Source organism: Phascolarctos cinereus, unplaced genomic scaffold (genome assembly GCF_003287225.1).
Source record: "Phascolarctos cinereus isolate Bilbo 61053 unplaced genomic scaffold, phaCin_HiC Scaffold_726;HRSCAF=1367, whole genome shotgun sequence".
Taxonomy (NCBI): Eukaryota; Metazoa; Chordata; class Mammalia; order Diprotodontia; family Phascolarctidae; genus Phascolarctos; species Phascolarctos cinereus.
In genome coordinates, this window is record NW_027556098.1 from 34,887,701 (window position 1) to 34,912,866 (window position 25,166).

Consider the following 25,166-nt stretch of genomic DNA (forward strand, 5'->3'; position numbering starts at 1 on the left):
TAGATGTTAAACAGTGGAATGAAGACCAAATGGATCGCAGAAGTTCTCCTTCTGTTCCAAATGATGTAACAGCCGTTCAGAAGTTTGCTTTCCAGCACTGGCTGGACTGACTTGGGAGAAGTGAACTTCATCACAGAACAGTAAAGCAAAAGATTAAAAGCTTCTTACGAGCTTCGGTAGTAGAAGGTTCTCCGCCAGGCACTCGGGACCCTGCACTTCTGATTCCCAAAGATAGGGAGCGCTCTCCTCACTCAGCGTCACCCGCTGGAGTCTGGGGACGCTCTACCTTAAACGCAGAACTCTATGAGACGCCTGCGTCCCCACGCCAGGGTGGCGGGGGCGATGCGCCTGCGCTGTGCAAGTTCATACCATATGTGCCGTGTCCCGTGTTCGGGTCTGTGGTGAGCCGGGTCCGAGAAGCGGCGGCGGCGGCGGAAGGACAGAGAGCCGGACCAGCTGGGGGGCTGTGGGTCAGTAAGGGGCTGAGCGAAGGTACTGGAGTCGCGAAAGCCATTGTCACGGGATGGGGAAGAAGCAGAAGAACAAGAATGAGGACAGGTAGCGGCGGCGGCGGCTCAGTGGGGGCGCGCGGGGTCTGCGCGGACGAGTCTCGCTTTGGGGAGGGGAGGGGAGGGAGGTCACGAGCCCCCGACCACCCGCCGGCTCGCGGGGGAGGAAGTACGGCCGGGGCGGGGGAAAGGGGCCTCCTGGGGTCAACTGGGGTGGCAGGCGGGGGGACGCCAAAGTTAAGTCACCATGTGCTGGGGCGGACCGGCTGGCCTGGCCGGAGGGGAGGGCCGGATCTTCCCTTTCCCGCCCCGGGGTCAGTCTCCACCCCCAGGTCTTCCACTAAACCCTAATTCGTACTGTCCGGGACCGGGGTGGGGGTGGGGGCGGGGCGGAGGGAAGTGGGGACTTGGGAGGCTGGAGGGAGCCCGGCCCCGCGCGAGGGGTACAGGGCACTGAGCCCCTGTCGTTGAGGGGAGTGCGAGGGAGTGGGGAAGGGCTCGAGGCCATTCCTAGGGGGTGGGGTGGAGAGTCTGGGGCCCGCTGGGCTGGGGTGAGCAAGGTCACGGAAGCCCGGGGAGACTCTAATAAATTGTAGGGCTGAGTGGCCACAAGGGCCAGGGAAGGCATCCCCTTAGGAAAAAAGATGCCAGCTTCTGGATGAGCCCCTTCCTTTCTTTCTCTGTTGTACCTGTAGTTCTCTACTTTATACTTGTAAGAAGGAGGGAAATTTGATCCTCCTCTTCTACACCGCTGCCTTCCTGAATTTGCATCTTGCAGTCAAGTTTTTTAGTGTTTCTCCAGCCTGTAGGTCACGCTCGCTTGTTAAAGAGTTGATCACACATATGTTATTTCTCTTATCTGGTTTAGATGCACACAGATCGCACTTATTCATAGTCTGATTATCCAGCTTGTTACGGTTTCTAATTTTCCTTCTGGAACCAGCCTTTTTCTTGGTTTCATTGCTTCTTAAATGCCCCTTCAAAAAGGAGTTAAGAGAAGGACGGAATGAAGAGATTGTTTCTTGATAACAGCTCTTTTAAGAGTTTGGTTTTTGATAGGAAAAGGAGGTTCTGTAGTTAGTATGAGGTTTTGGTAATGTTTGTACCATACATGGTGCCACCTTGAGAGGTCACTGTATTCTCTGTAGGGACTATTATTTCCCTTTCTTGTAGTGAGTAAGTAAGTAAGTAGTGTCTTCCACTAATGCAGCAACCAACCCTTCCAGGTGTTGAAAAGGAAAGCTAGGTCTTAGTTTTCTTTTTGCCCCTGGAAAATGCACTGGAAAAATCCTTGTCATGAAATTCCTTGTGAACTTGAGTTAGCATATGGAAAAGAGGTTAATTAATGAGACTACTGACTTTCACATATTGCTACGTTCAAGATATAAGCTTTGATGTCTTTAGAAAAGTTTTGTGACCTGAAATCTGATAAATAGTATTGAAGTGATAGAAGTAAATAATCAAGTAACCATGAATGTTAATTATCAGAAATCCATAGAAGTTTGGGCTTCTGTACCTTAGGATTTTGAATTCAGGGTCTAGAGATCTGGCCTGTATTTAAAAGAAAAATAGATTAGGAAAACCATGTATAGTGATATCAAAGTGATGGCAGTCCTGCCTTCTGGTTTCCAACTTTGAACTATAAGAGGGTATTTAGTTTAGAGAATAGATTCCATTCTCAAGTCATGAAATGCAAAAAAAAAACCACTGTCCAGAATTCTACCAATTTGAAGGAATAGACAATAAAAAGAGAACTTTTAGTAATATATACTGACAAGGTTTGGGGTATGTGTAGCTCTACAATGAGAGACAGGCTGTATTTACCTATGTCTAATAAATACTTCCATGTGATACTTAGATTAGTTTAAAATAGCGAGGTCTGGGTCTCTGACATGTTCTGTGGAAGTTTTCCTTTCTTCCCAGTTGGAAATATCATTTACAAAGGGATTAGAACATAATTTCAGATACCACCATAACAACAATAATGGGAACAGTAAAAGAAATATTAATAGTAAAGAAAGATGTCCTATTATAAAACTAGGACAGAAGAAATGCTTACTATGATTAGTGGTTTTTTTCTTTTGATTCTCAATCTGTTAAACTTTTAGTATTATATTTATCTTTTAATTCCTGTTAAAAGAACTTACTGGTGGTGGTATGATTGAAAAATATTGCAAACTTTAGCCACTGATGAGTCTATTCCCTTTGCTCTTTGTGTTTACATACAGCTTAGTGCTAGGATATTTAAGTGCTTCACATATGAATGGAATGCAGACTTTTTGGAGAGAGAATTTGGAAGGCTTAGGCCTGTCCCAAAATGAGTTCACTTCTCTGCATGAGAGTATGCTTTTTTCTTGTAGGTTTCTAATCCACAGTGCAGATTCCCCATTTAATAATTCCTCTTAAAACATTTAAATCTTTTAAAATCTTTAAAGACCGAGTTTCTGGCAGGAGAGAATTGTACTGTACTTTGATTAGATACTTATTAGTTATCAAATGGAATCTTAGGCTTAGTAGGTCATAGATTTAGAATAGACTGGACCCTCAGGTCTTGTAGATGAAGAAACTGAGACGATCCTGTCTTGATTCCCTTGGCTTCTTCCCTTCTCTGTTATTCAGATTTATTCACAATTCACTCCCAGAAAGGTTTAATGACATCACACTGGCAGTAAATAATCATCCTGCTTTTGAGCCCCTAGAAAGAGTATCATATTTTACTTACTCATATTTTGGCAGTGCCACAAATATCTTTGTAGTTGATCCAGGACCCTTTGATGTTCAGCATAATTAAGTGTAGGATTCTATTTTCTTAATGAGACTTACAGACCAAAGTTCAGTGTGCCTCATTACTTAGCTAGGTAGTGTCTGAATAGGTCTTACAAGGAAACTAATCAAACTTATCTTTCTGGAGTTGTTACGTGTTAGAGTGATTTCCGCTATTTTTTCCTTACACATACCTTCTTATTTTGTTGTACTTTTTACAATCTGCAATCATGCACAGGAAAACTGGCTTATCTCAGCTTTTAATATTCCGCCTGTGCCTTCTCACAATCTGAATTTCATTTTACTGTAATAATAAAGTGAGTATTCATTGCTTAATTAATAGTAGTTGATTTTTTTTTGTTTTGGGTTTTTTTTTGGTTAGGCAATGGGGTTAAGTGACTTGCCCAGGGTCATACAGCTAGTGAGTGTTATGTCTGAGGCCCGATTTGAACTCAGGTCCTCCTGACTCCAGGGCTGGTGCTCTATCCACTGTGCCACCTAGCTGCCCCAGTAGTTGATTTTCTTAAGGTTCATTAGTTTATTTTGCCTTAGGGTATTTAATTTTAAAATTGTGCCTCAAAAGTTCTATAAAAATGAGTAAGGCAGAGTTAGTTACACATAGAAATAATTTAATTTGTGTACAGATAACAAAAAGTCTTATTTAGAAGTTGCTTTACTTTGAAGCTTGGTAAGATAGGACACTGCTTTATCCTTTCTGCTTGGCCCTGAATGCTTTATGGTTGGTTTGACCTGCCTGTTGACAACTTAGGTGGTGGCTAAGTAGAAAGAATGTAGAAAGCTCTGGTTTATTGCCTGTGTGTGGTCAGTCATCATTTTTGTGTAATCTATGGAGTTGAGCTCATAATTATATCTTTATTTGACCTATTCTCTGTGTTGGTGGTTTGACCCGCTTAGGTGTGCTAGTAATGTGCTGTTGGGCCGTTCTAAGCTACTTTACCCTTGTGAATAAAAAAAAGGAAAATCTCTCAATAAGTATTAAATACCTAATTCGAAGCACTGTGCTGTGCACTAGGGATACAAAGAAAAAACTCATATCTGTTTTTTGGGGGGGTTTTTTGGTTAGGCAATGGGGTTAAGTGACTTGCCCAGGGTCACATAGCTAGTAAGTGTTATGTGTCTGAGGCCATATTTGATCTCAGGTTTTCCTGAATCCAGGGCCCGTGCTCTATCCACTTTGCCACCTACCTGCCCCCATACCTGTTTTTAAAGAACTTACATAATATTTGTGGGAAACAATATGTACACATATAACTAAATACAAAGTAAATAAAAAAGCAAAGTAATTTATCAAGGGGTGCTCACAACTGGAGGATTAGAAAGGACCTCATATTGGAGGTATCAATTGAGTTTAGCTTGTAAGGTGGGGACTCTTAAGAGACTGAGGGAAGAGGGAATGCATTCTTAGAATGGAGAATAGCCTCTGCAAAAAATGGAGACAGGAAAAGGAATGTATAAAGAACCAGCTTGTAGGCCATTTTGGCTGGAACTTAGGGTTTTTGAAGGGGAATAATGTATAATAAACCTGAAACGGTAAGCACATGTCAGATATTTGAGAGATTTAAATACTGAAAAGAGGAATGCGTATAACTCAAGGAATAGGGACTTGCTGTGAAACTTTGAGAACAGATCTGTTGGTCCTTTAGGGATATTACATTAGTGTGTATAGTGACCTGGAGAGGGGAGAACGTTGAAGAGCAACAGTTAGGAGGCTATTCCAGGAGGCCAGATGAAAATTATTGAGAGCCTAAAATAGGATGGTACACTGATTGGAGAGAAGGGGACAGATGAGTGAATGTTGTTGCAGTGGAAGACAGGACTTGCTAACTAATGGGATATGAAGGAGTAAAGGAGAGTGAAAAGTTGAGGGTGACTGTGAGGTTGTGAACCTGAGTTACTGGAAGGATGGTAGTACCGTTAACAGAAATAGGTCAAGAAGGATGAAGAACTGAGAAAGGGTTTGACATAGAAAATTAACCCTAGAATAAGAGCATAAGGATACTTGAGACATTTGTGGCACTTGGATCTGTTTCAGTTGCCTGTAACAAAATTTTGCAAACAATACCTTTATTTGCTTCTCAAGGTGCATTTGACTCACTGCAGAGTAGATTCCTATCTGTGGGAATAATATCTTTGTCATCCTTATTCAGTTCCTCTTCCTTTTTCCCCTACTCTTTTCATTCCTTTGGCCATCCTCTGAAGTTTTTGCTATGCTGAATCCATTGTTTGCTTTGCCTGTTTTTATGGCCCTCCTAACTAGCCCAACCTCATGTACATTATACCTTAGTGACTCTTCTGCTGCCTTTCCTTCTCTGCTATTAAAATTTGGAGAAGTAAAAGCCACACTTTGGAAAACAATGTTAATCCAATTAATAGGCCTAAGCATTTTGGATAGTTAGGGGAAGTTTTTGATTCCGGTCTAGATTCCAATGTCCCTACCTCAGTAAGATCTTTTATAGGAAGTAGGAGAAAGTTGCCTTGAGGGAGTGGCCAGTCTTTCTTTTTGAAAGACCTGCTGGCCAGAACAGGACTGAAGATCTCAGTTTCAACAAGTATGGTGGGAAGGTGAATTTTGGTTTGACTTGCAAAGAGTATGAAATATTTCTGTGATGGCCAGGTAACTGTATATATATGCATAGTACATGTTTGATTTCCTCTTAGAAGAGAATGTAAAAGGACCTAAAGAATGCCTGTTCCCTCTTCAGGTTGTCTCTGCAAATGGTATGTTCCTTTTTAAAAAATGAAAGAAGGGCTTCAATGTAAAAACAACGAAAGAGGGATCTGATTAGGCAGAAAGGAAATCCTGACTTTTGTCAGGAGTTGGGGGATCATGGATGAGTGGACACAGAAGAGGAATGGAAGAAAACTGATTCTCGGCCCTGAGCCAAGTAATAGGTATTGAGCTCTTGTTAAAAAAAGTGATATCCAGATCCTCTGAGAAGGAAAACAACTGTTTGCCATTGGGGGAAAGGCAAAGGCCATCTAGTAAGGATCAGAGGAAGAAGAGATACATTTGATGATGGTTGATGACTTAATACTTAGTGGTACTGAGGCAGCTAGTTGTTGACAACTATAGGGAAGTTCATTTTTTTCCTGGTGCATATATCCAGGACGTGACAGAGCAGTTCTGTGACTTAACTAAATGTGATGAATACTGTGTACTTCTGATGATTCTAGTGGGCACAGATGATACCTGCCAAAAGGAATCCAGAATTGATTCTGGCTGTTATATAAGCAATCTAGCACTGCATAGGATTTTGAAACCCTGGGCAAGAAATGAAGACTTTAGGGGCACAGGTGGCATTTTCATTACTGCTATCAGTTGAAACAAAGATCTTTAAAAGAAAGCAGATGTGGGAAGTGAACAAATGTTTAATTAGATGGTGTCTGAGAATGGGATTTGGTTTTCTAGATTGTGGCTTTACATGTAGGAAAGCTAGGCTCTTGGCCAGAGATGAATGTACCTAACAAGGCCTAATAAATATCTAATCCAATTAAGCTGAAAACGAAGGGGGAATGAAATTATTGCCCATTTCTCAACCAACTTAGATTACAAAAAGATGTACAGAGGTTGGCAGTAAGGTCAAGTAATAGAGAATGAATAGAAAAATATGGTATTACCTTCTAAGCATTGTGGTATGGCAATAAGAGCTCAGAATGAACTGAGTATTTTGACTGCTAAAGCAGCAGAAAGGGTTAGTTTGTTTTTTTTTAATCCATTGGAAGAATAAGGATACAGATTTGGGACTTCTGCTGAAGTAGATGGTACATTTATTATGGGTGATAGAGAGGAAGCCGAACTATTCAGCTTATTTTCTTTCAGTTTTCTCTGCCAAGAATGATACTCTTTGGAGTGGAAAGGACAACAAAAATTGACTATTAAGGAGTTGAAACTCAAGAGAATAAGTAGAGAGTCTAGGAAGAATGTAAGTTGATGGTTGACTTGAAAGAAATGGTGGTTGAACCAGTAAATCATCTTTGAAAGCTGATGAAGAATGGGAGTGTTTATCCAGGATTGGAGAAGGGCAAATGTTCTAAATTTCAAAAAAGGTAGGGGAGTATACAGACTATAGGCAAGCGAGCTTGACTTTGATTTCTGGTAAAGTTATAGAAAATATTGTTAAAGGCATGACAAGTAAACATCTACAAAAGGAAGTGTGGTAATAACAAAGATGGAATGGCTTTATCCAGAACTGGTTCTTCCAGAATAACCTCATTTCCTTTTTTGAAAGTTATTAAGCTTGTGGGTAAATCAGAGGACAGCTAAAGATAGTCTACATTTTTGTATAGCGTCTGACCAAGTGGATCATGTTAATAACCCTGTAGATGAGGTGGAGAGAGGTGGGCTAGATGATAGTACAGTTTAAGTGGGTTTGGAACTGGTTGAGTAGGCTGACTTGGATCATAGTCATTAATAGGTTGGTGTCATTTGCATGATCTTTAATGCTGCAGGCATCTCAGCTCTGATCTGTGACATATCAGTGACTTGGCTAATGGCACAGTTGGAATACTCATTAAATTTATAAATGATGCAAAGCTTGGAAATTAATAAGGTAGAGGCTAGGATAGAAAAAGATCTCAAGAAGTTAGAATGTTAGGCTGGATACAATAAATTGAAATTAAGGTTCAGTGTAAAGTTTTACAAGTTGTAAATCGACTTCACAAGTACAACTAGTATAAGATGTGGGGGTGACGTGGTAATTTCTCTATGAAATGGTTTTGGCATTAGTTTTTCCAGGTATCCGGGTCTTGTTGGTTATTTTGTTGTTGCTAGTCTTTCATTCTCAAAGAGAACCAGTGGACATCAGGAGGGTGATGCCTTGATGTCTTGATTTCGATTTAAGGGAGGCAGCACTGTGCAAAGTCATCCATCCCTTTCTCTTCTCTAGAGTCATCAGGGTCCAGGGGCAAGACATAGGTCAGGACCACTGTCAATGACCCCAGATGCGGTGGGAGACCTTGGTCTTTTTAAGCTAAAAAGGGTCTCAGTTTGTCTGAGGCAATACCTATTCAGTAGTTAAAGGCTAGGAAATTGAGGTAAAAGATTGCCTACTTTGCCTTTATGAAAGAATCTGTCAGGGAGGGGAACAACCCTAACAGTTTCTGGCCAGAACAGAAATAATTGTATTTACACTCAGCCCAAACAATGAGCAAGTGAGGCTAGGGCTGGGGCCTATTGTTGGCCAATCAGTGAAAGCCAGAGTGATTTGGGTGTAAAGGCCTAGTCCGGTAGCTCCATTTGAATCCCAATGGGTATTATCAAACCTTGGTTTTTCAGAGCTTATATTGTAAGAAATCATAAATGAAAACTAGGATGAGACAAAAGAGTTAATTTAATTGTCCCAGTTTTAAAAAACAAAAACAAAACCCAATGATATAATAAATAAGTAGGAGAAAAAATCTAGCCACCCAACCCCAAGATACTTTGCAAAGTATAAGGGATCAAAATTCATTCCTTTGGAAAGAGCACTCACATGTGAGGGTATGACTTCTCATGTGGACAGAGGAAGAGGAGCAAGAGGAGGAGGAGACCTGGGTTATATCTATGAGTGAGAGAAAGGTTCAGTCTTAAGTGGTCTGCTTAAGGTGAGCGCAGGGTTGGCTTACACTGATAAACCTTCGTGATATTAAAGTTAACCTCTTCAGACTGATGTTTTTCAACTCAAGTTTGCTTCCACCCCCTTTTAAAAATTTGGTTAGCACTATCCATGGGGTCGTAATTGCAGTGAACAAGCTTGGCCCCAAGAGTCCTCAGCTTTGCAGAGTGGAGGGCAGTGGGTATGGGATATTGTATATAATTAGTTTTGTTCAATTGTTTCTCTTTCCCCCTTTATTTTGTAAAGAAATCTTTATTCCTATGAGGAACTCTTACTATGTGGAGGGACTACTTAGTTGGTAGGAAGAGGCAAATGGTGTTGTAAAAATAAAAGATATATTAAAAATGACATTTAAGAAGTGGGCTATGTTCACAGCACTCTACTAACAACTATGCAGTGATAGAAGAGTTGTCATCCAACTTCTTCAATAGCTTAAAATTTAGAAATTTAGAAAATGCACTTGAAAACATTCTTAGAATTTAGACCTGTTGGAGACCTTGGATGGCAACTTCCTAAGAATACACAAAAACAAAACCAAAAACATTTATTTATTTATTTAATTTTGGCTGGTCAGTGGGATTAAGTGACTTGCCCAGGGTCACACAGCTAGTAAGTGTTATGTGTCTGAGGTTGGATTTGAACTCAGGTCTTCCTGAATCCAGGGCCAGTGCTCTCTCCACTGTGCCACCTAGCTGCCCCCACCTAAGAATACTTTAAAAAAATAACCTTTGGTTATTTTTTTTAAAATGAGATTTTAAGCAAGTAAACAGAAATTAGTAGACATTCTGCTATTCTTCACCAAGCCCCTGAGTATTAACTTCTATTTGATTAAATTGATATAAAATAGTTGTCATTGGATTTCTTTTACTGTTTTTTACCCAGATGGATGATAGCATAATTGCTTCAAGTTTAAAACTAAATGGCACAAGATTGTGGCTAACAAGGTGAGGTAAGGATATATGGAAGGACACCTGGGAGGGAGCTGTGAGGACATTAGGAGGAGAAAACCAAAAGATACCTGTACTTGTAACAAGATGTATCTGTTCTAAATAACTCGTTGGATTTGTGATAAGTGATGGAGAGTTAAGAGTAAAAAGCTGATTCTAAAGTTTTAAGCCTTAGTAACAGGGTTGCCATACATTCAATAAGCCCGCCTTTTGTGAGTGAGGCAGTAAGAATCCAAAGATAAAAAGCCAGAACAGGCTAATCTTCAAGGAGATTTTGCGTTCTATTTGGAGGAAAATAACACATATCTGGAAAATTGATTGCAAAATGATATTTCGTATTTGTATAGTGTTTTAAGGTTTGCAAAGCATTTTATAAATACCTCATTCTGGCAAACACTCTGGGAGGTAGGTGCTATTATCCCCATTTTTACAAATGAGGAAACTGAGGCAGATAGGTTGACTTGCCCAGGGTCACACAGCTAGTAAATGTCTGAGAATTTGACTTCAAAATTTCCTGACCGTAAGACCAGGTCTTTGTCAGCTAATTTTGTTAGGGTATTGGCTGCTGAGGAGTGGGAATCTGGAAATCTTCCTGTAGAGGGTGAGACTTCAATTACAATTTGGAGGAAGCCAGGGCAGTTGGGAGATGGGCCAGCCCTGGAATCAGGAGGACTCATCTTCGAGAATCCAAATCCAGGTCTCAGACTTTTACTATCAGAGCGACCCTGTGCAAATCACTTAATCCTGTTTGCCTCAGTTTCTTCATTTGTAAAATGAGATGGAGAAAGAAATGGCAAACCGCTTCAGAAAACCCCAAACAGGATCACAAAAAGTCAGACATGATTGAAAAATGACTCAGTAACAAAAAGGGATTCCATAAATAAGGTAATTAGATGGCACAGTGAATCGAATACTGGGCCTGTAGTTAGGAAGATCTGAGTTCAAATGTGGAATCAGACATGTAGTAGACTTGTGACCCTGGACATCACTTAACTTCTGTTTGCCTCAATTTCATCCACTGTAAAATTGGGATGATAATACCTCCCAGGGTTGTTACGAAAATCAAAGGAGTTTGGGGTGCCACTGGAACATACAGATGGAGATGTCCAACAGGCCACTAGATTTCTGGGGAACTAAGATTGTGGGATACGATATGTAAATTTTGGAGACGTCTGTGTAGTGTTGATAATGGAGGCCATGAGTTGCTAAGGGAGAAGGTGTAGGGAATGAAGAGAAGAGGGCTGAGGACTGCTGTAGGAGACATCTTTATTTAGGTGAAAATTAGTGGTGAGCTAGCAAAGTAAACAAGGAAAGAACAAAAGGGCAGAGAGGAGGGAGAATGTCAAGGATTGGGTTGTTAGTGTCAAGTGTTGAAGGAAAGTTGGGGAGGTTAAGTTCTGAGAAAAGGCCATTCATTTTGGATTTGTCAATTAAGAGGTTGGGAGAAAGCAATGTTAGTAGTCTGAATATAAAGCACTAAGCCCTCTTTGTCTTCTGAAATATTAATATATATTAGGAAAGTGGCCTCTTCTAAAAGTTCTTGGTCTGGTCTAAATTTAAAAAATTTTGTGTATTTGATCAAAATTCCAAGGAAACTGTCATCTGATTTTTTTTTTCCTCGTCAAGAAACTAATCAGTTTTTTGTATTAGAAGAAAAATCAAGTTCTGGGAGAGATCTGGCTGAAAATCAAGATACTTTTGAATTGTTTATGGTGACCATTTGGTCAGGAAGACCTTACTTCAAAGTCCTGCCTGTAACAAATCCTCGTTTTGTGACTCTGGGCAAGTCACTCAAACTCTCAGTGTTTGTTCTAGGCCAGAGGTGTCAAACTCAAAAATTTCAGAGTGTGGGAACCAGATTAAAATGTAGTTTGGAAGTGTTTAACAAAATAAATAAAATACAGCATAGATAATATTAACTTGTAGTTTTCTAAATCAAAAGGTGGCCAGCAGGTATCTGTGTCTGTCTGAGTTTGACTGTTCTAGGCAAGTCTCTAAGACAGTTCTTAACCTTTTTTTTAATATCATGGACCTCTTTGGCAGTGTGGTGATACAGCTAAGGACCCCTCCTCAGAATAATATTTTTAAATACATAAAACAAAATACATAGGATTACAAAGAAAACAAATTATATTGGGGAAGAAAAGATTTAGTTTTTTCCCTCCATTCAATTTTATGGACCTTAGGATGGGGGTAGGGAGGAGAGTTATTTGGAGCGCAGGTTAAAAACCTCTCTGCCATAGAGGGGAGAAGGTTAAAAATGTAATGTCTTTTTATTAACCAGAGGAGACGTGTTCTTCGTTTAGTCCTGGGCTAGACTGAGGGATTTGACTCTGACCTTGTTTTTTTCAGTGACATCTCATAGGGTGTTAAAATTGCTCCCCCTCACCCTCTAACATTAGCATTTCTGTTATTGTGTTTGATGACACAGGCCTTAAAATTGAAATGTGTACTTTTGTTTTAATCTTTCTTTGGAATTTGCCCTGACCATTATAAATCAGAAATAGAAATGCCTTATATCATATTTTTAATTTGCAAGGAAAACTCTACCCTTCAGATTTCTCTCCCTCTGAGCAACCTGCTTTGTATAGATAATAAATTTGCCTCTGGAAGATTTGTGCCAGATGAGTAAAAAGAAGTGAGTTTTCCTTTTACAGTTACAGTTAATTGGTGATTTTGGAATTGAGATTGCATAGGGATGAATGGGTTGTAAAGTATAGTGAAAGATAACTTTTTCTGGAGGCTTAGACATAAACTGGAGGAGAGAGCCGGTTGAAAGCAATTGTTAGGACAAAGGAGACCTGAGAACATTTTTGGGCTAAGGAGTTGTGATGGGAGCCAATAAGAGTTTGAGGATTAATTAGAGAGGCCAAATAATTAATAGAGAGAGGTCAGAGATACAGGAGATGGGAAGTAGAACACAAATGGTAGGGGGTTGGCTTTGTTGAAACCCTAAGACATGCCCCCCCCATTGACACATTCAAGAGTTATATACTGTAACACTATTTTGTAGCACTATTCTCCATAAATATGGATAATTGGGAACTGTCTTATTTATTGTATTTCTGAGGCATGTAGAGTAAGTACACAGGGTATTTTTAGGGTGAGAACATTAATTTTTAGCATTTCCTAGCTTGCTATGGTTTGGAAAATGTAATTACACAATTAGCATATTCACTTATTTTTAGTTCATAATTGTGTCAGCAGTCTGTATGCTGAAAGAAAAAAATTGGAAACTAAAGACATTTCTATTAAATCTATATTAAGGTGAAATTAAAGTTACAGTATTTTTAAAGTGTATATAGTTGGAAGGTCTAATAAAATGTAGTACTTAAGGATTTGGTTTGATTTGGTTCAGCAAAAATGTTTAGTTTTAAGTTCATTTTGTCATAATCAGTGACATGCATGTGTGTATGTGTATGCCTTTTTACCTATCTTAAGTTCACTTTAACAAGCATTTATTAAGTGCCTTTTTTTTTAGTGAGGCAATTGGGGTTAAGTAACTGGCAAGTTACTTAACTCACACAGTTAGGACAGTATTATGTGTCTGAGGCCGGATTTGAACTCAGGTCCTCCAGACTCCAGAGCAGGTGCTCTATTCACTGCACCACCTAGCTGCCCCTTTTAAGTGCCTTCTATAGCCCAGATACTGTACTTGGTATAGGGAAGAACAAGTCAAAACCAGCCCCTTTCTTCAGGAAGCTTTCATTTTATTGTAGGTAAACAACACGTACATAGTTAAGTAAAGTACAAAATGTTTATAAAATGCAAAGTTTTTTTTTTCTTGGTAGCAAGGGAGGAAGCATTAAACACTATAGTAATTAGGGGGAAAACCTCTTGTAGGAGCTGAACAGGACATTCAGGAGAGGTGGAAGTGAGAGAAGAGTGAATTCCAAGCACAGGCAGGGACACAAGAGATGAAATATTGTGTGTGGAAACAGTTTATCTTGAATATAGAATTTGTGAGTGGGAGCAATGTGAAAGCTATTCAGAAAGAAGTGATTTTGAAGTGTTTAGGAATTTGTATTTTGTGCTGCAGGCAAATGCCTCTCTAGCTGGAGAGTAACTTTGTGGGACCTCTGCTTTATAGGAATATCAATAAGGCTACTGTGTGGAAGATAGATTTGTAAAGGAGATTCCAGAGAGAGGCAGGATAAGTCCCATCAGAAGGCTATTGTTATAGTTTTAGTGAGAGGTAATTAGGATCTGAATTTAAATGTGAGAAGCGAGTGGAATGATCTGAAGTGTTGTGGATGTGGGGTGGACAAAACTTGTCAATTGATGGTATAGATGAATATAGAAAGATTGAACATATCAGAAACAGATACTGTCTAGCAAATACAATCCCTGGCATGCTATTTGTATGTTGTTGTCATTCAGTAAATATTTGTCAGTCAGACTAGTTTAGTGGTGAAGATGGTGAATTTAGAGTCAAAGGAGACAGGTTCAGTACTGCCCCAGTATTTAGTAACCATGTGATCATATGCAAGTCACTTAATTGCTATAAACTTCAGTCTCTTCATATGTTAAATGATAATACCTATGTTGCTTACTTCTCTGGGTTATTTGGGGGGATCAGATGAGGTTATGTACTTTCTTTGTATGAGGTTATGTCAGCTATTTATTAAGGGCCTACAGTGTGTCTAGAAATGTATTAAGTGTTTAGGGATACAAAGAAAGTCCAGAAAATTAGTCCCTGTTCTCATAGAAACTCAGTCTAATGAGAGAGACTAGATATAGACACACACACACACACACACACACACACACACACACACACACACACACACACACGCGCGCGCGCGCGCGCGTGTGTGTTTATACATAGATGCATAAAATTAGAACTAATTTTAAAAAGAAGGCACTAGCAAAAGGGCTTCTTGAAGAATGTGGCATTTTAGCTGGGATCTAAGGGAAGCCAAGAGGCAAAAAATGAGGGAGAAAATTCCAGACCTGGGGGGAGAGTCAGGATATGGTATTTAATGGCAAGGAAACTACTATTAATAGATCTAAGGGTATGTGGTGGGGGGAGTAAGAAGACTGAAAAGGTAGGAAGTGATGCCTTAGCTTGGGATTTGCAGGAACTTCTATGGTTCTGATCCCTTGTTTGGGTTTTGGAGCTTATACTTCTCAGGCAACAGATGCCAGTGCAGAGAGGTATTTCCTTCTTCTACACCGCTCTGAGGTCTTCCTGTTCCAGGGCTGGGTCTCCTTAAGGAGAAACCTTCTAGTTTATGGCAGTTAATCGGTATATTATCAAATCTTCATCTCTGAGAGCTGAGCCATACACATTTGTCAGTTCTGGGATTTAGGGTTGCCTAGTTATTCCAGAGTTGTTCGTTATTTGCAGAGGAGCAGCTACAGGTGGTTGTTGTTCTGTGTTGTTGAACCAAAATGACATCACTATGTTGAGGTCAGTGCAGTGTCTCACTGTGGCTGATCAGACCTATATGAGCTTGAAAGACTCTATCACTGGTGACTGTATCACAACTAGTCCATTTGAACATTTGGAGTGGAGATGTCTCTAAATTGACGCATCTCATGTTTCTTTTGGGCTACAGTCATTCTGCTTTGCTCATAGAGCACAGTATCTTCTTTGGGGGCACATTACACTGGGTCTCCCATTTCTCACAATTGATTCCCGAGTTCTTCAGAGGTACTGTGAGAGTGTCCTGGTATTGCTTCTTCTGACCTCCCTGTGAGTGCTTGTCTTGTGTGAGTACTACATAAAATAGTCTTTTAGGCAAACGTATGTTTGGCATTTAAATAACTGGGCTGGCCCATCAGACTTGCTAGAGTTTGAATGCAAAACAAAACACTGAAGTCAGACTACTCTTGGTAAGTGCTAAGTGCATTGTCTCTGGGCAGTGTCTTCTTAATGTATTAAATAGCCACATCTTGTGTTTCTCTTTATCTCTTTTAATTAGCAAAATTGCCAAAGTCTAAAAAGGCACATCCTTAAACTTAAATTATTTGCACATTTAATTTTTTCAGAAGACTTTTATATTTTGTTTTACACACTTCATTTTGAATTACTTGTTTGAAAATTGAGACTTGCTGAACAATGCATAATTATAATGACCAAGCTTATCCTCAAGAAATGAGAAAATGCAGCGTCTTCCATTCTTTGGAGGTAGGGGGTCTATGAGTGTGGAACATTGCATATACTGTTGGATTTGATTAAAACATTGCTTAGTTTTGTTGGTTCTTTTTTTTTTAACTTTTTCAGATTTTGTTGCAAGGGATGGCTTACTGTGTATAGGGGAGCAAAGTGGCATATCAGTTGAAATGTGAGAAATTTTTGTCCATCTGCATAAAAAAATTAATCCGGAGTGTGAAGTTTAAGTCTTTAAAAGAATTATTATTGCATTAACACTAGAAAGACCAGCTATGTCAGTTCATACAAAATTATTTTTAGATACTTGAAAATTCAAAAGGCTTAGGTATTTCTACTTCATACTTAATAAATTTTTAAATGTTAAATCTGGCATCTCTCCTTCCTGGTTGAAAACAAAAGAAAAACAAAACCCTCATTACAAACAGGTATAGGCAGTAAAACAAATTTCTGCATTGGCTATGTCCAAAGGAAAAGAATATATGCATGTACGTGAGTATATACATGTGTATATATGTATATATGGGTGTATACACACCTCATCATCATTTTGCATTCAGTCTTTTGCCTCTGTCAGGAGATAGGTAATATTTTATCCTTAGTCCTGTGGAATCAATAATCAGTGGTTATTGTACTCACTGATCAGAATTCCTAGGTCTTTCAAAGTTATTTGTCTTTACAGTGTTGTTGTTGTATAAATTGTTCTGATTCTGATCACTTGGTATCAGTTCGTACAAGTTTTTCTGAAACCATCACTTTCATTTTTTCTTTTTTTCTTTTTTTTTCTTTCTTTTTTTTTTTAAGACCTCACTGGACCTGAAGGACAAATCACAATGCAACAGTGACCATGTTTAGAACATTTTGCTAATTTGCATTCATTAACAGAGATGTTCCCATCAACTTATATTCTGTCTGAATTCATTCGCCAGTGATTATTAAGTTCCTATCCTCCATTGCTATTTTTAACTAAATGATACCAAATCCCTAATTACCTAAGAGTAAACCATTCCTTTCCACATGTCCTTCTGCCCAATGTCTCTTCCCCACTACTTCAACTTTATTCCTCTAAATCAAACTTTAGATATACCCAGCCCATTCATTGTACCCTTTGAAACTCCAACTCCATAACTTAAATACTTTACTTCAATTTAGACCAAATTTCATTTATGGTCCTATCATCTGGCACCATAGACAACTGCCTCCTCTTCATGGCACTCCATTTCTGATCATACTTTTAAATACTAATTGCACCATCACTATTATACCCCCTTGATTCGGTGCTTCCAGAGAGGGAGCTTACTCCCCATTGTCACTTCTGTACTCTATCTTAATATTTCATCATTTCTTACAACACAGCTAGTGTTCTATCACATTTATATGCCATGACTTGTTCTGCCATTTCCCATTTTATGAGCACTTTTTCAGATTCCCATTCTTTGCCACCTCAAAAAGAGCGGTAGACATTTTTGTACATTCTTAGTGTTTGTTTTGCTTAGAATTAATCCTTCCCTTAATCTGCTCTTCCTCTAATTCCTTTTTTCCTTCTTTTTTTCCCCTATTTCTCTGATAAGTGCAGTGTATTTCTGTAACCTACTCTGTATTTTTATAACTTCTTTGACCAGTTGAGATGAGAGTGAAGGTAAAGTTTCACTTCCTTCCCCATCCTTCTTCCTTGATTGTATTAACTTTTACTTTCTCACCTCTACTTTCATTTTGTAAGATAATTTTCCCACCCTTTGTATTCTTCATTCCATTCTTCTTTTAAGATCTTCAACATATAACAGAACCACAGCCAGACTGTTGCTCTAATTAGACTTCCTTTGCCCCCTGATGATGATGAGGTTCGGAGGAGATACATGTATCATCTCTCCATATTACAGTGTAAGCAGTTTATCCTTGTTTGTTCTTTGCCATTGTTCATTTGTGTCTATATTTTTAGGTTTCTCTTAACTCCTGTGTTTGAAGGCTTCTGTACAGCTCTGGTCTTTTTATCAGGAATGTTAGGAAGTCATTTATTTCATTAAAGATCTATTTTTCATGTTTTAGGATTCCACCCAGTTTTTCTGGGTAAGTTATCTGCGGCTATATATTTGTATATATAACTTGTATTTCAACTCTCTGTCGTGGTGACTGCTAAATCACATGTGATTCTGACTGGCTCTTTGGCACTTGAATTTTTCTTTCTGGTTGCTTGTACTTTTTCTATTTTTCTAACAGGAAGTTCTAGATTTGGGCTGTAATATTCTTGGGATTTTTCATTTGGGAATTTGTTTCAGGAGGGACCAATGGATTCTTTCTGTTTATACTTTTCTTATACTGGTTCTTAGAGATCTGGGCAGTTTTATATCTTGATATATGATGTCTAGATTCTTTTCAGTCATGGCTTTGAGGTAGTTCAATGATTCTTAAAATTTTTTCTACTCAATCTGATCACTTTTGATTTTTAAAAAAATTTTTGGGGGAGGCTGGTGTCAAGTGCAAGAGGCTGGATTTGAACTCAGGTCCTCTTGACTCCACTGTGCCACTTAACTGCCCCTTCTTTTAATATTTCTTATTGTCTTATGGAATCATTAGCTTCTTTTTGGTCTGTTCTAATTTTTTAGGGAGTTTGTTGCTTGGAAAAGACTTTGTATCTCTTGTTCCAAGCTGTTAGTTGTCTTTCTAATTTTCCATAACTCTCCTTTCTTTTACAGTTTTTTTCTTCTATTACTCCCATATGATTTTTAAACTCTTGCTTCATCTCTTCGAGGAATTTTAATTGCATTAGTGCCCAAACTATGTTTTTCTTTGAGGCTTTGCCTGTAGATGTTTTGGAGTAATTTTCATTTCCTGTGTCTGTATCTTGAGTGTCCCTGTCAGTATAATATCTCTTATGGTAGAATTCTTTTTTTGTTTTCTCTTTTTCCCAGCTTGCTTTTTCTGGCTTTGGCCCTGATATTAGGGCTTGGCTTTTGTGCTTCTGGAGTTCTTATTGCTGCATTTTAGAAATATTTAGTGTTTATTCTAGAATCTCAGCATCAGCTCAGGCTGGTGACCTGAAAGCTGTCATTGTTCTCAAAGTTGACTGATCTAAGACAATGTCTGATCACTTACCCCTCCTCCAAGTTCCTGACATGAGTTTGGCTCTAAGTAATAGTGAACTGCTGCTGGACTTACCCCTTATTAGCCAGCTGGGAAGCTCTACTGGTTCAGTGGCTTTCCTATAGGAATCCCTTTGGTCTGAGATTCCTGCCCTGGGTCAGTTCTCTGTAGGCTTCAAATTGGTCTGAAAAGTGGAACTGAGACCACATTTTGCTCCCAGAATCTGAGTCAAACTGCTACTGCTTACTTTTGAACTTACTCCCGTCTCTACACTGCTTAGCACTGCTTAGGACCTGCAACCTTTCCTTACCCTGAACTACCTCTGGGCTTGAGTCCTCTCCTTAGTTCATCGTGGATCTTTGAACTGGACCTGGGTAGTGAGTGAAAGAGCTGCCATTAAGTACCTGTTTCTAGAACACTGTACACATTTAGGCCTTTTTGCATTGCATCTAAGACCCCTTCTTGATCAGGTACACAGCTTCTCCCTATGCTCTAGTACTCTTTGCTATATTATACTTTTTCCTGCTATTTCTTTGTCTTGGCTGTATTCTCCCATGACTTTTTTTATATCTTTGTTAACATTCCTTAGCATTCTAAAGACTTTTAAAATAATGAAAGAAATAAAACATGTAGTTCTACCTATAAGGACCAGATATGTCAAATGACACATGTGCTTAAGCATTTTGCATTTTTTATTATGAATATGATGAATTGCACCTATGCTTATTTTCTCTTGGGTCATTTCTTTGTTCATATTGGTCTTTTCCCTCTTGGAGCATCAAGAGAATTTGTCAAATGTTTATAAAATCTTTGAATTACCTTTGCATGTGGTTTCTACTATTATACTAATTTTTTTTTCCTAATTTTTCAAATTTTAAGAGTTTATAATTTGGTTTTCACAATAAAATAGCTGTGCGTATATCCTTACTGATAAACTGATGAAGAGATTTTAGAACTAATAAGAAATATCCCATATAACTCATCCCACATGGTAAACTTTAAGATAGTGGATTTTATGACATAACTGCCATAGTTGCAGTGTGTGAAACCAAGAAAAAGTATTCATCTGATTCCAGTGACAATCACTTAAGTTCCTCCTATAGCTGACAGTCTGAAAAGGTAATGAGAATAGAAGTTGTCATTGGACCCAAGTACGTGGCAAAAAGAGATAAGAGCCATAATGTCTGAAAGGTAAAGATGGTTCTTCTTGGCAATGGGCTACTCCTTTTCAAGCAGAGTAAATATGCTTGTAACAGCTAAATGCTTTACTACATGTTCTGCAACCTATGTCATCAAGAAAAGTTCTGTGGTTTTTTCCTTCTAATTTTATTTAATGAGTCAGGGATCGTAGATTCCAAATCTGCAAATGTTGAGGTGCATGCAGTAAATTTAAAAAAGTTCTAGAATTAGAAATTAGAATTAGAAAAGTTTAGCGGTCTTATTGTAATGTGTGAAATATCCCATAAAAACTATATGGAATAGCTCCCAAGGGTGTCCTTTGTTCTATAAAATTATGCCATAAAATTGATTCCTACATATAACGTACCTTTGATTTCACTTGACAACTGAAAGGAAGTAAAATTTATTTCAGGACAAGTTTTGTCCAGCATCCTCACTTTGGAATCTTTTTATTGAAAATTGTTAGAAGGCATTTATTCTTGATGTATTTGATGGTCAATAAGCAATTACTGTCTTGAAAGACATGCTGTACTTTTCATTTTATGTTTCTTGGTTTTTTTTGTTTGTATGACTTCACATGTAAAATTGATATCATTGCTTTTTCAATGAGTGGGGGAGGTATAGGATAATTTTGGAAAAAAGTAATAAAGAAAAAAAGATGGGAAAAAAAGGCACACTGTGTTATTTATTCATTATGTGTCAAGCCAGACAAATTTGGCCTGAAGTTATGGTTGTCACCAGGCATTGAAAAAAATACTAGTTCAACCAAATTCCTTATTTGGGAAAGACAGTACTAGAAGCAGTGACACCAGTGTGCCTACACTGGTGTCAAAATTCAAAAACACTGTTCAGCGAAGGCCGTGATAAAACCTGTGGCAATTATTTTACATCACGTGATCTTTTCTTGAGATTTAAGCAAAGGTTCTGTAAGTTGGGGTTGTTCACCAGAGACTAGAAAATTTGCAAAAGTATTTTTCAGAAACTGTAGAGAACTTGTGAAAGTAGTGAAGACATATAGGCGTCCACATGAGAATCTGGTTTTGAAATCCCTTTTTTTGTTTTTCTGGCAAGGCAGTGGGGTAAAGTGACTTGCCCAGGGTCACACAACTAGTAAGTATCAAGTGTCTGAGTTCAGATTTGAACTCAGGTCTTCCTGAATCCAGGGCTGGTACTCTATTGAAATCTTTAGAGAAGTGTAGAGTGATACTGATTTCATATTAGTGTAGGAGAACCAGTTGAGTACTCTTCATTCAGATTCAGTTGGAGAATAAACCTACTACTCTTTTATACAAAAATAAGGTAAGAGAGGATGGTCTTCACCAAATGACAAGGTGTTACTCTGTGAAAGCAGTAAGTAGGAAATGGCCTGTGCGTGTTTTCTGTAATGTTCTAGATCTGGCCCTCATCTATTGGATAATATGTAAAAAATTTGTAATTCAAACAGCCTTTGAGAATACTGTATATCCAAAAGGTGAGTGAGAAGGTTACTAGGCAGTCTAAGTTATAACTCAGAAGTCATAGCAACCATAGTTGAATACATGGATGCTCCTCTGGCCAAAAAGTGCCTCACTTATACTACAAATTAGGGAACAGGACGACAGATGGAGGGTTCATTTGCAAAAAAAACCTCTATGTGGCAAGTGCCTGACCCAAAAATATGCAAAATGTGATTTGTAAATAAATTGTTACAAGGAAATAAATATTTGGTAAGTATTTTCCTCCTATCTTTGTAAATGTACTTTAAGTACAAAAAAATTATAAGCTGATATGATTTTAATTTGTAATAAAAAGTTTTCATTCTGTATTTTGTTTGCTGTACAGATAAAAATGTATATGTACTGCATCAACTGATGTAGCTTAGTCCTTTGAGGTATTCTTAAATTCTGCTCCCTATAATGGTGAAGTTTCTGAAGAAATCTAAGTTTATCATCTTGTGCCTGTATGTGTACCTACTATTAAATTTTACGTTTCCTGCTGTTCTAAAGATAAACATGTTATAATTATTGCATGGGATGATATTTTTGTTAGTATCTTGGATTTATATTTGTTTATTCCTCTCCTTTCCCTGAGAATTTTGTTTAAAGTTGATTGTTTATTTCAAGTCTTTTCACAATGTACATCCTCCCCTGTCACTGAAACCTTGTATTGTAACAAAGAAACAAAGAGAAATAGTTTAGCAAAAACCAGCCATTAAAGTAATATACAGCATTCCACACAGCTTCAAGAGTTTTTCAAAAGCTAGGTAAAATTGATGAAACTATCCCAGAGAGACTTAGAGAAACTCCTTCATTCGTTATTTTCTGATACCAGTTTTTCTTTGTGATCTTAGACACCAAAATTAAAAGTTCCTGTGTCTGATAATGTCCCTCGTTATAAAATTTTAAATGAGACTAATATTTAAATTTGGAGAATGATGCTGGGAAAATTATAAAAGCCGTTATTTGTAAAGTTTTGTACTGTGATATATATTAGAATGTTGTTGAAAACTGGTAAATATTATTTGTAAGCGATCTCATTTTCTACTTTATCATATCTTAATTTGATCCCCATCTTTTCCCTACCTTTTGCCTCTAATCATTTGCTAAGCCTAGTTGATTGTACCTAGTAACTAACATCTCGTATCAGTTCTCTCAACATTTTCATTGCTACTTCCCTAGTTCTGGCCTTTAAAAAAATACAACTCCTATTTGCCAGCTATCTACCTCATTAAATTTATGGTTGTTATGAAATTATGGAAGTTCATCTACAGTTAGATGAGTGTCAGACACAGTAGACCTTTTACCTCTCCAGAGCTGGTAACATAAAATAGATATTCCACTCTCCTTACTAAACAGATTATTTATTTGAAATAATATTTTTGGAAAACTTTGTAAAACTCCATGCAACATATTGATCAATAATATACATATTACACAGACATCTAAGGATCTCTTTTCTGTTGGGGAGAGAGAGACAGAGAGATTGAGATTAAATTTTCTGGGCATTTAAACCAGCTTAATTTTTTTTACTTGCATTGTACTGTCCCTCAAGCAGCACATTTGCACACTGTGAGAATGCTTTGTAAATATGATTTCACTCATGTATATGTTATTTGCCCTAATGCAGATTGTAACCCTTCCATATGTTCTATTCCTGTGTGATATGGCTGTGTTTTCTCAATACACCTGTGGCCTTCTTCAAGTCCTTTTAACGTTTTGGAGGAAGGGAAATAATACTTATCTTCATCTCTAAATTTTTGGTCTGTTGTCTCATTGTTTTCATTATCTTTATGGAACTGTTTGTTTCTATGCTTTGTTCTTTTATCCTCTTATTCTTTAAGTTAAGATGTTTAGTTTTTCTTAATCTTTGCTTCAAAGGCCCTTGTTCAGATATAATTTTTATTACATTATGGTTGGTAAAAGATGCATTTAGCGTTTTAGCTTTTTTGTATGTGTGCAGTTTTAATGCTCTAGTACATGGTTATTTTTTGAAGGTGCCATGCACAGCCAAGAAGTAGTTGTTCTCATTTAGTATGTTCCAGAGGTCTGTCATATCTAATTTTTCGAAAATTATATTTGGCTTGTTTCTTTTTGTTAATTTTTGGTTAGATTTATCTAGGTAAGGTAAATTGAGGTCCTGCACTATTATAGTTTTGTTGTCTATTTCCTCCTTTAAGAATTTAGAAGTTGTGCTATTTGGTGCATAGATTTTCAGTACTGATAATAATTCTTTTGTCTATGGTGCTTTTAACAAAATGTGGTTTTCCTTGTTTTATCTCCTTAAATTAGGTCTATTTTTGCTTTGCTCAAAATCACGATTACTACCCTTCCCTTTTTTATTTAAGCTGAAGCTTAATTGATTTTTCTCTAGCCCTTTATATGGATCTTCCTATTTCAGGGGAATTTCTTTGTAAACATTGTTGGATTCTGGTCTTTCGTTTCTTCTGCTCTTCACTTGTTTTATGAGTGAGTTCATCTCCTTCATCTTCACAATTATGATTACTAATTGTCTATTTCTCTCTGTTCTATTTGCTTATACTTTTTCTTCTCTTTGTTTTGTTTTGCTTCTAACTAATCTCTCAGTCTACTTTTACTCTTATTCCCAACTTTTCCCTTAACTCATTTCCCTCCAGTTTCCTTGTCAGGTGAATGTATTTCTTTACTCAGCTGTGTACATATGTATTCTTCCCTCCTTTAATTAGTTCAGATGAAAATGAGGTTCTGGTCTTAACTACTCCCCCCATTCTCTGTTCCTCATAAGGACTTCTACTTTCATACTTCATGTATTTATGTGAAATAATTTTCCCTGTTCTTTTTTTCCTGTTCTCCTAGTATATTCTTCCCCACCTTTTTTATTCTTTTAAGATTAAAACACAATAGAATTAAATTAAAGCATAATACAATCACTCTTGTCTTCTCTGTAATTAGACCCCATTTCTGACTCTTGATGATAGTTATAAGGATACATATATCATCTCATAGTTAAATGTAAGTAATTTGACCTTGTTTATTTCATGTTCTTGTTTATCTTTTTAAGCTTTGACTCTTGTGTTCTAAAAATTTTGTCATATTTTCTACTCAGGTCTGGTTTTTTTTCATCAAGAAAGCTTAAAAATGTCTAATGATCATTTTTTCCCCCTTGTGGTTTATACTCAGTTTTGTTGGATAAGTTATTCTGGTTTGGAAGCTTAGATTTTTTGCCTTCTGCAATATCATTTCAAGCTCTCCACTCTTTATAGTTGTGGCTGCTAGAACTTTTGTGATTCTAACTAGCTCCTCAGTCCTTTTTTTTTTTTTCTGGCTGCTTACAGTATTGTTTCTTTGACTTAGAAATACCAGGTTTTGCTTGTTATATTTCTGGGAGTTTTAATTTGGGGATTTCTTTCAGGATATAACCAGCTGATTTCTTCAGTTTCTTTTTTGTCCACTGGTTCTAAGAGGTTTTTGCAATTTCCTTTTATTTCTTGAAATATGTCTAG

The 25,166-nt window shown here is 37.8% G+C and overlaps 1 protein-coding gene across 1 annotated transcript in view; it reads left to right on the forward strand.

Moving 5' to 3' along the window:
• Positions 1-323: 323 nt before the first annotated feature.
• EIF5B (eukaryotic translation initiation factor 5B) overlaps positions 324-25,166 on the forward strand; it is a 79,141-nt gene continuing 54,298 nt past the window's right edge. The window contains 1 exon segment of the mRNA XM_020992848.2: positions 324-558. Within this exon segment, the coding sequence (XP_020848507.1) occupies positions 524-558 (35 nt within the window). The 5' untranslated portion in view covers positions 324-523.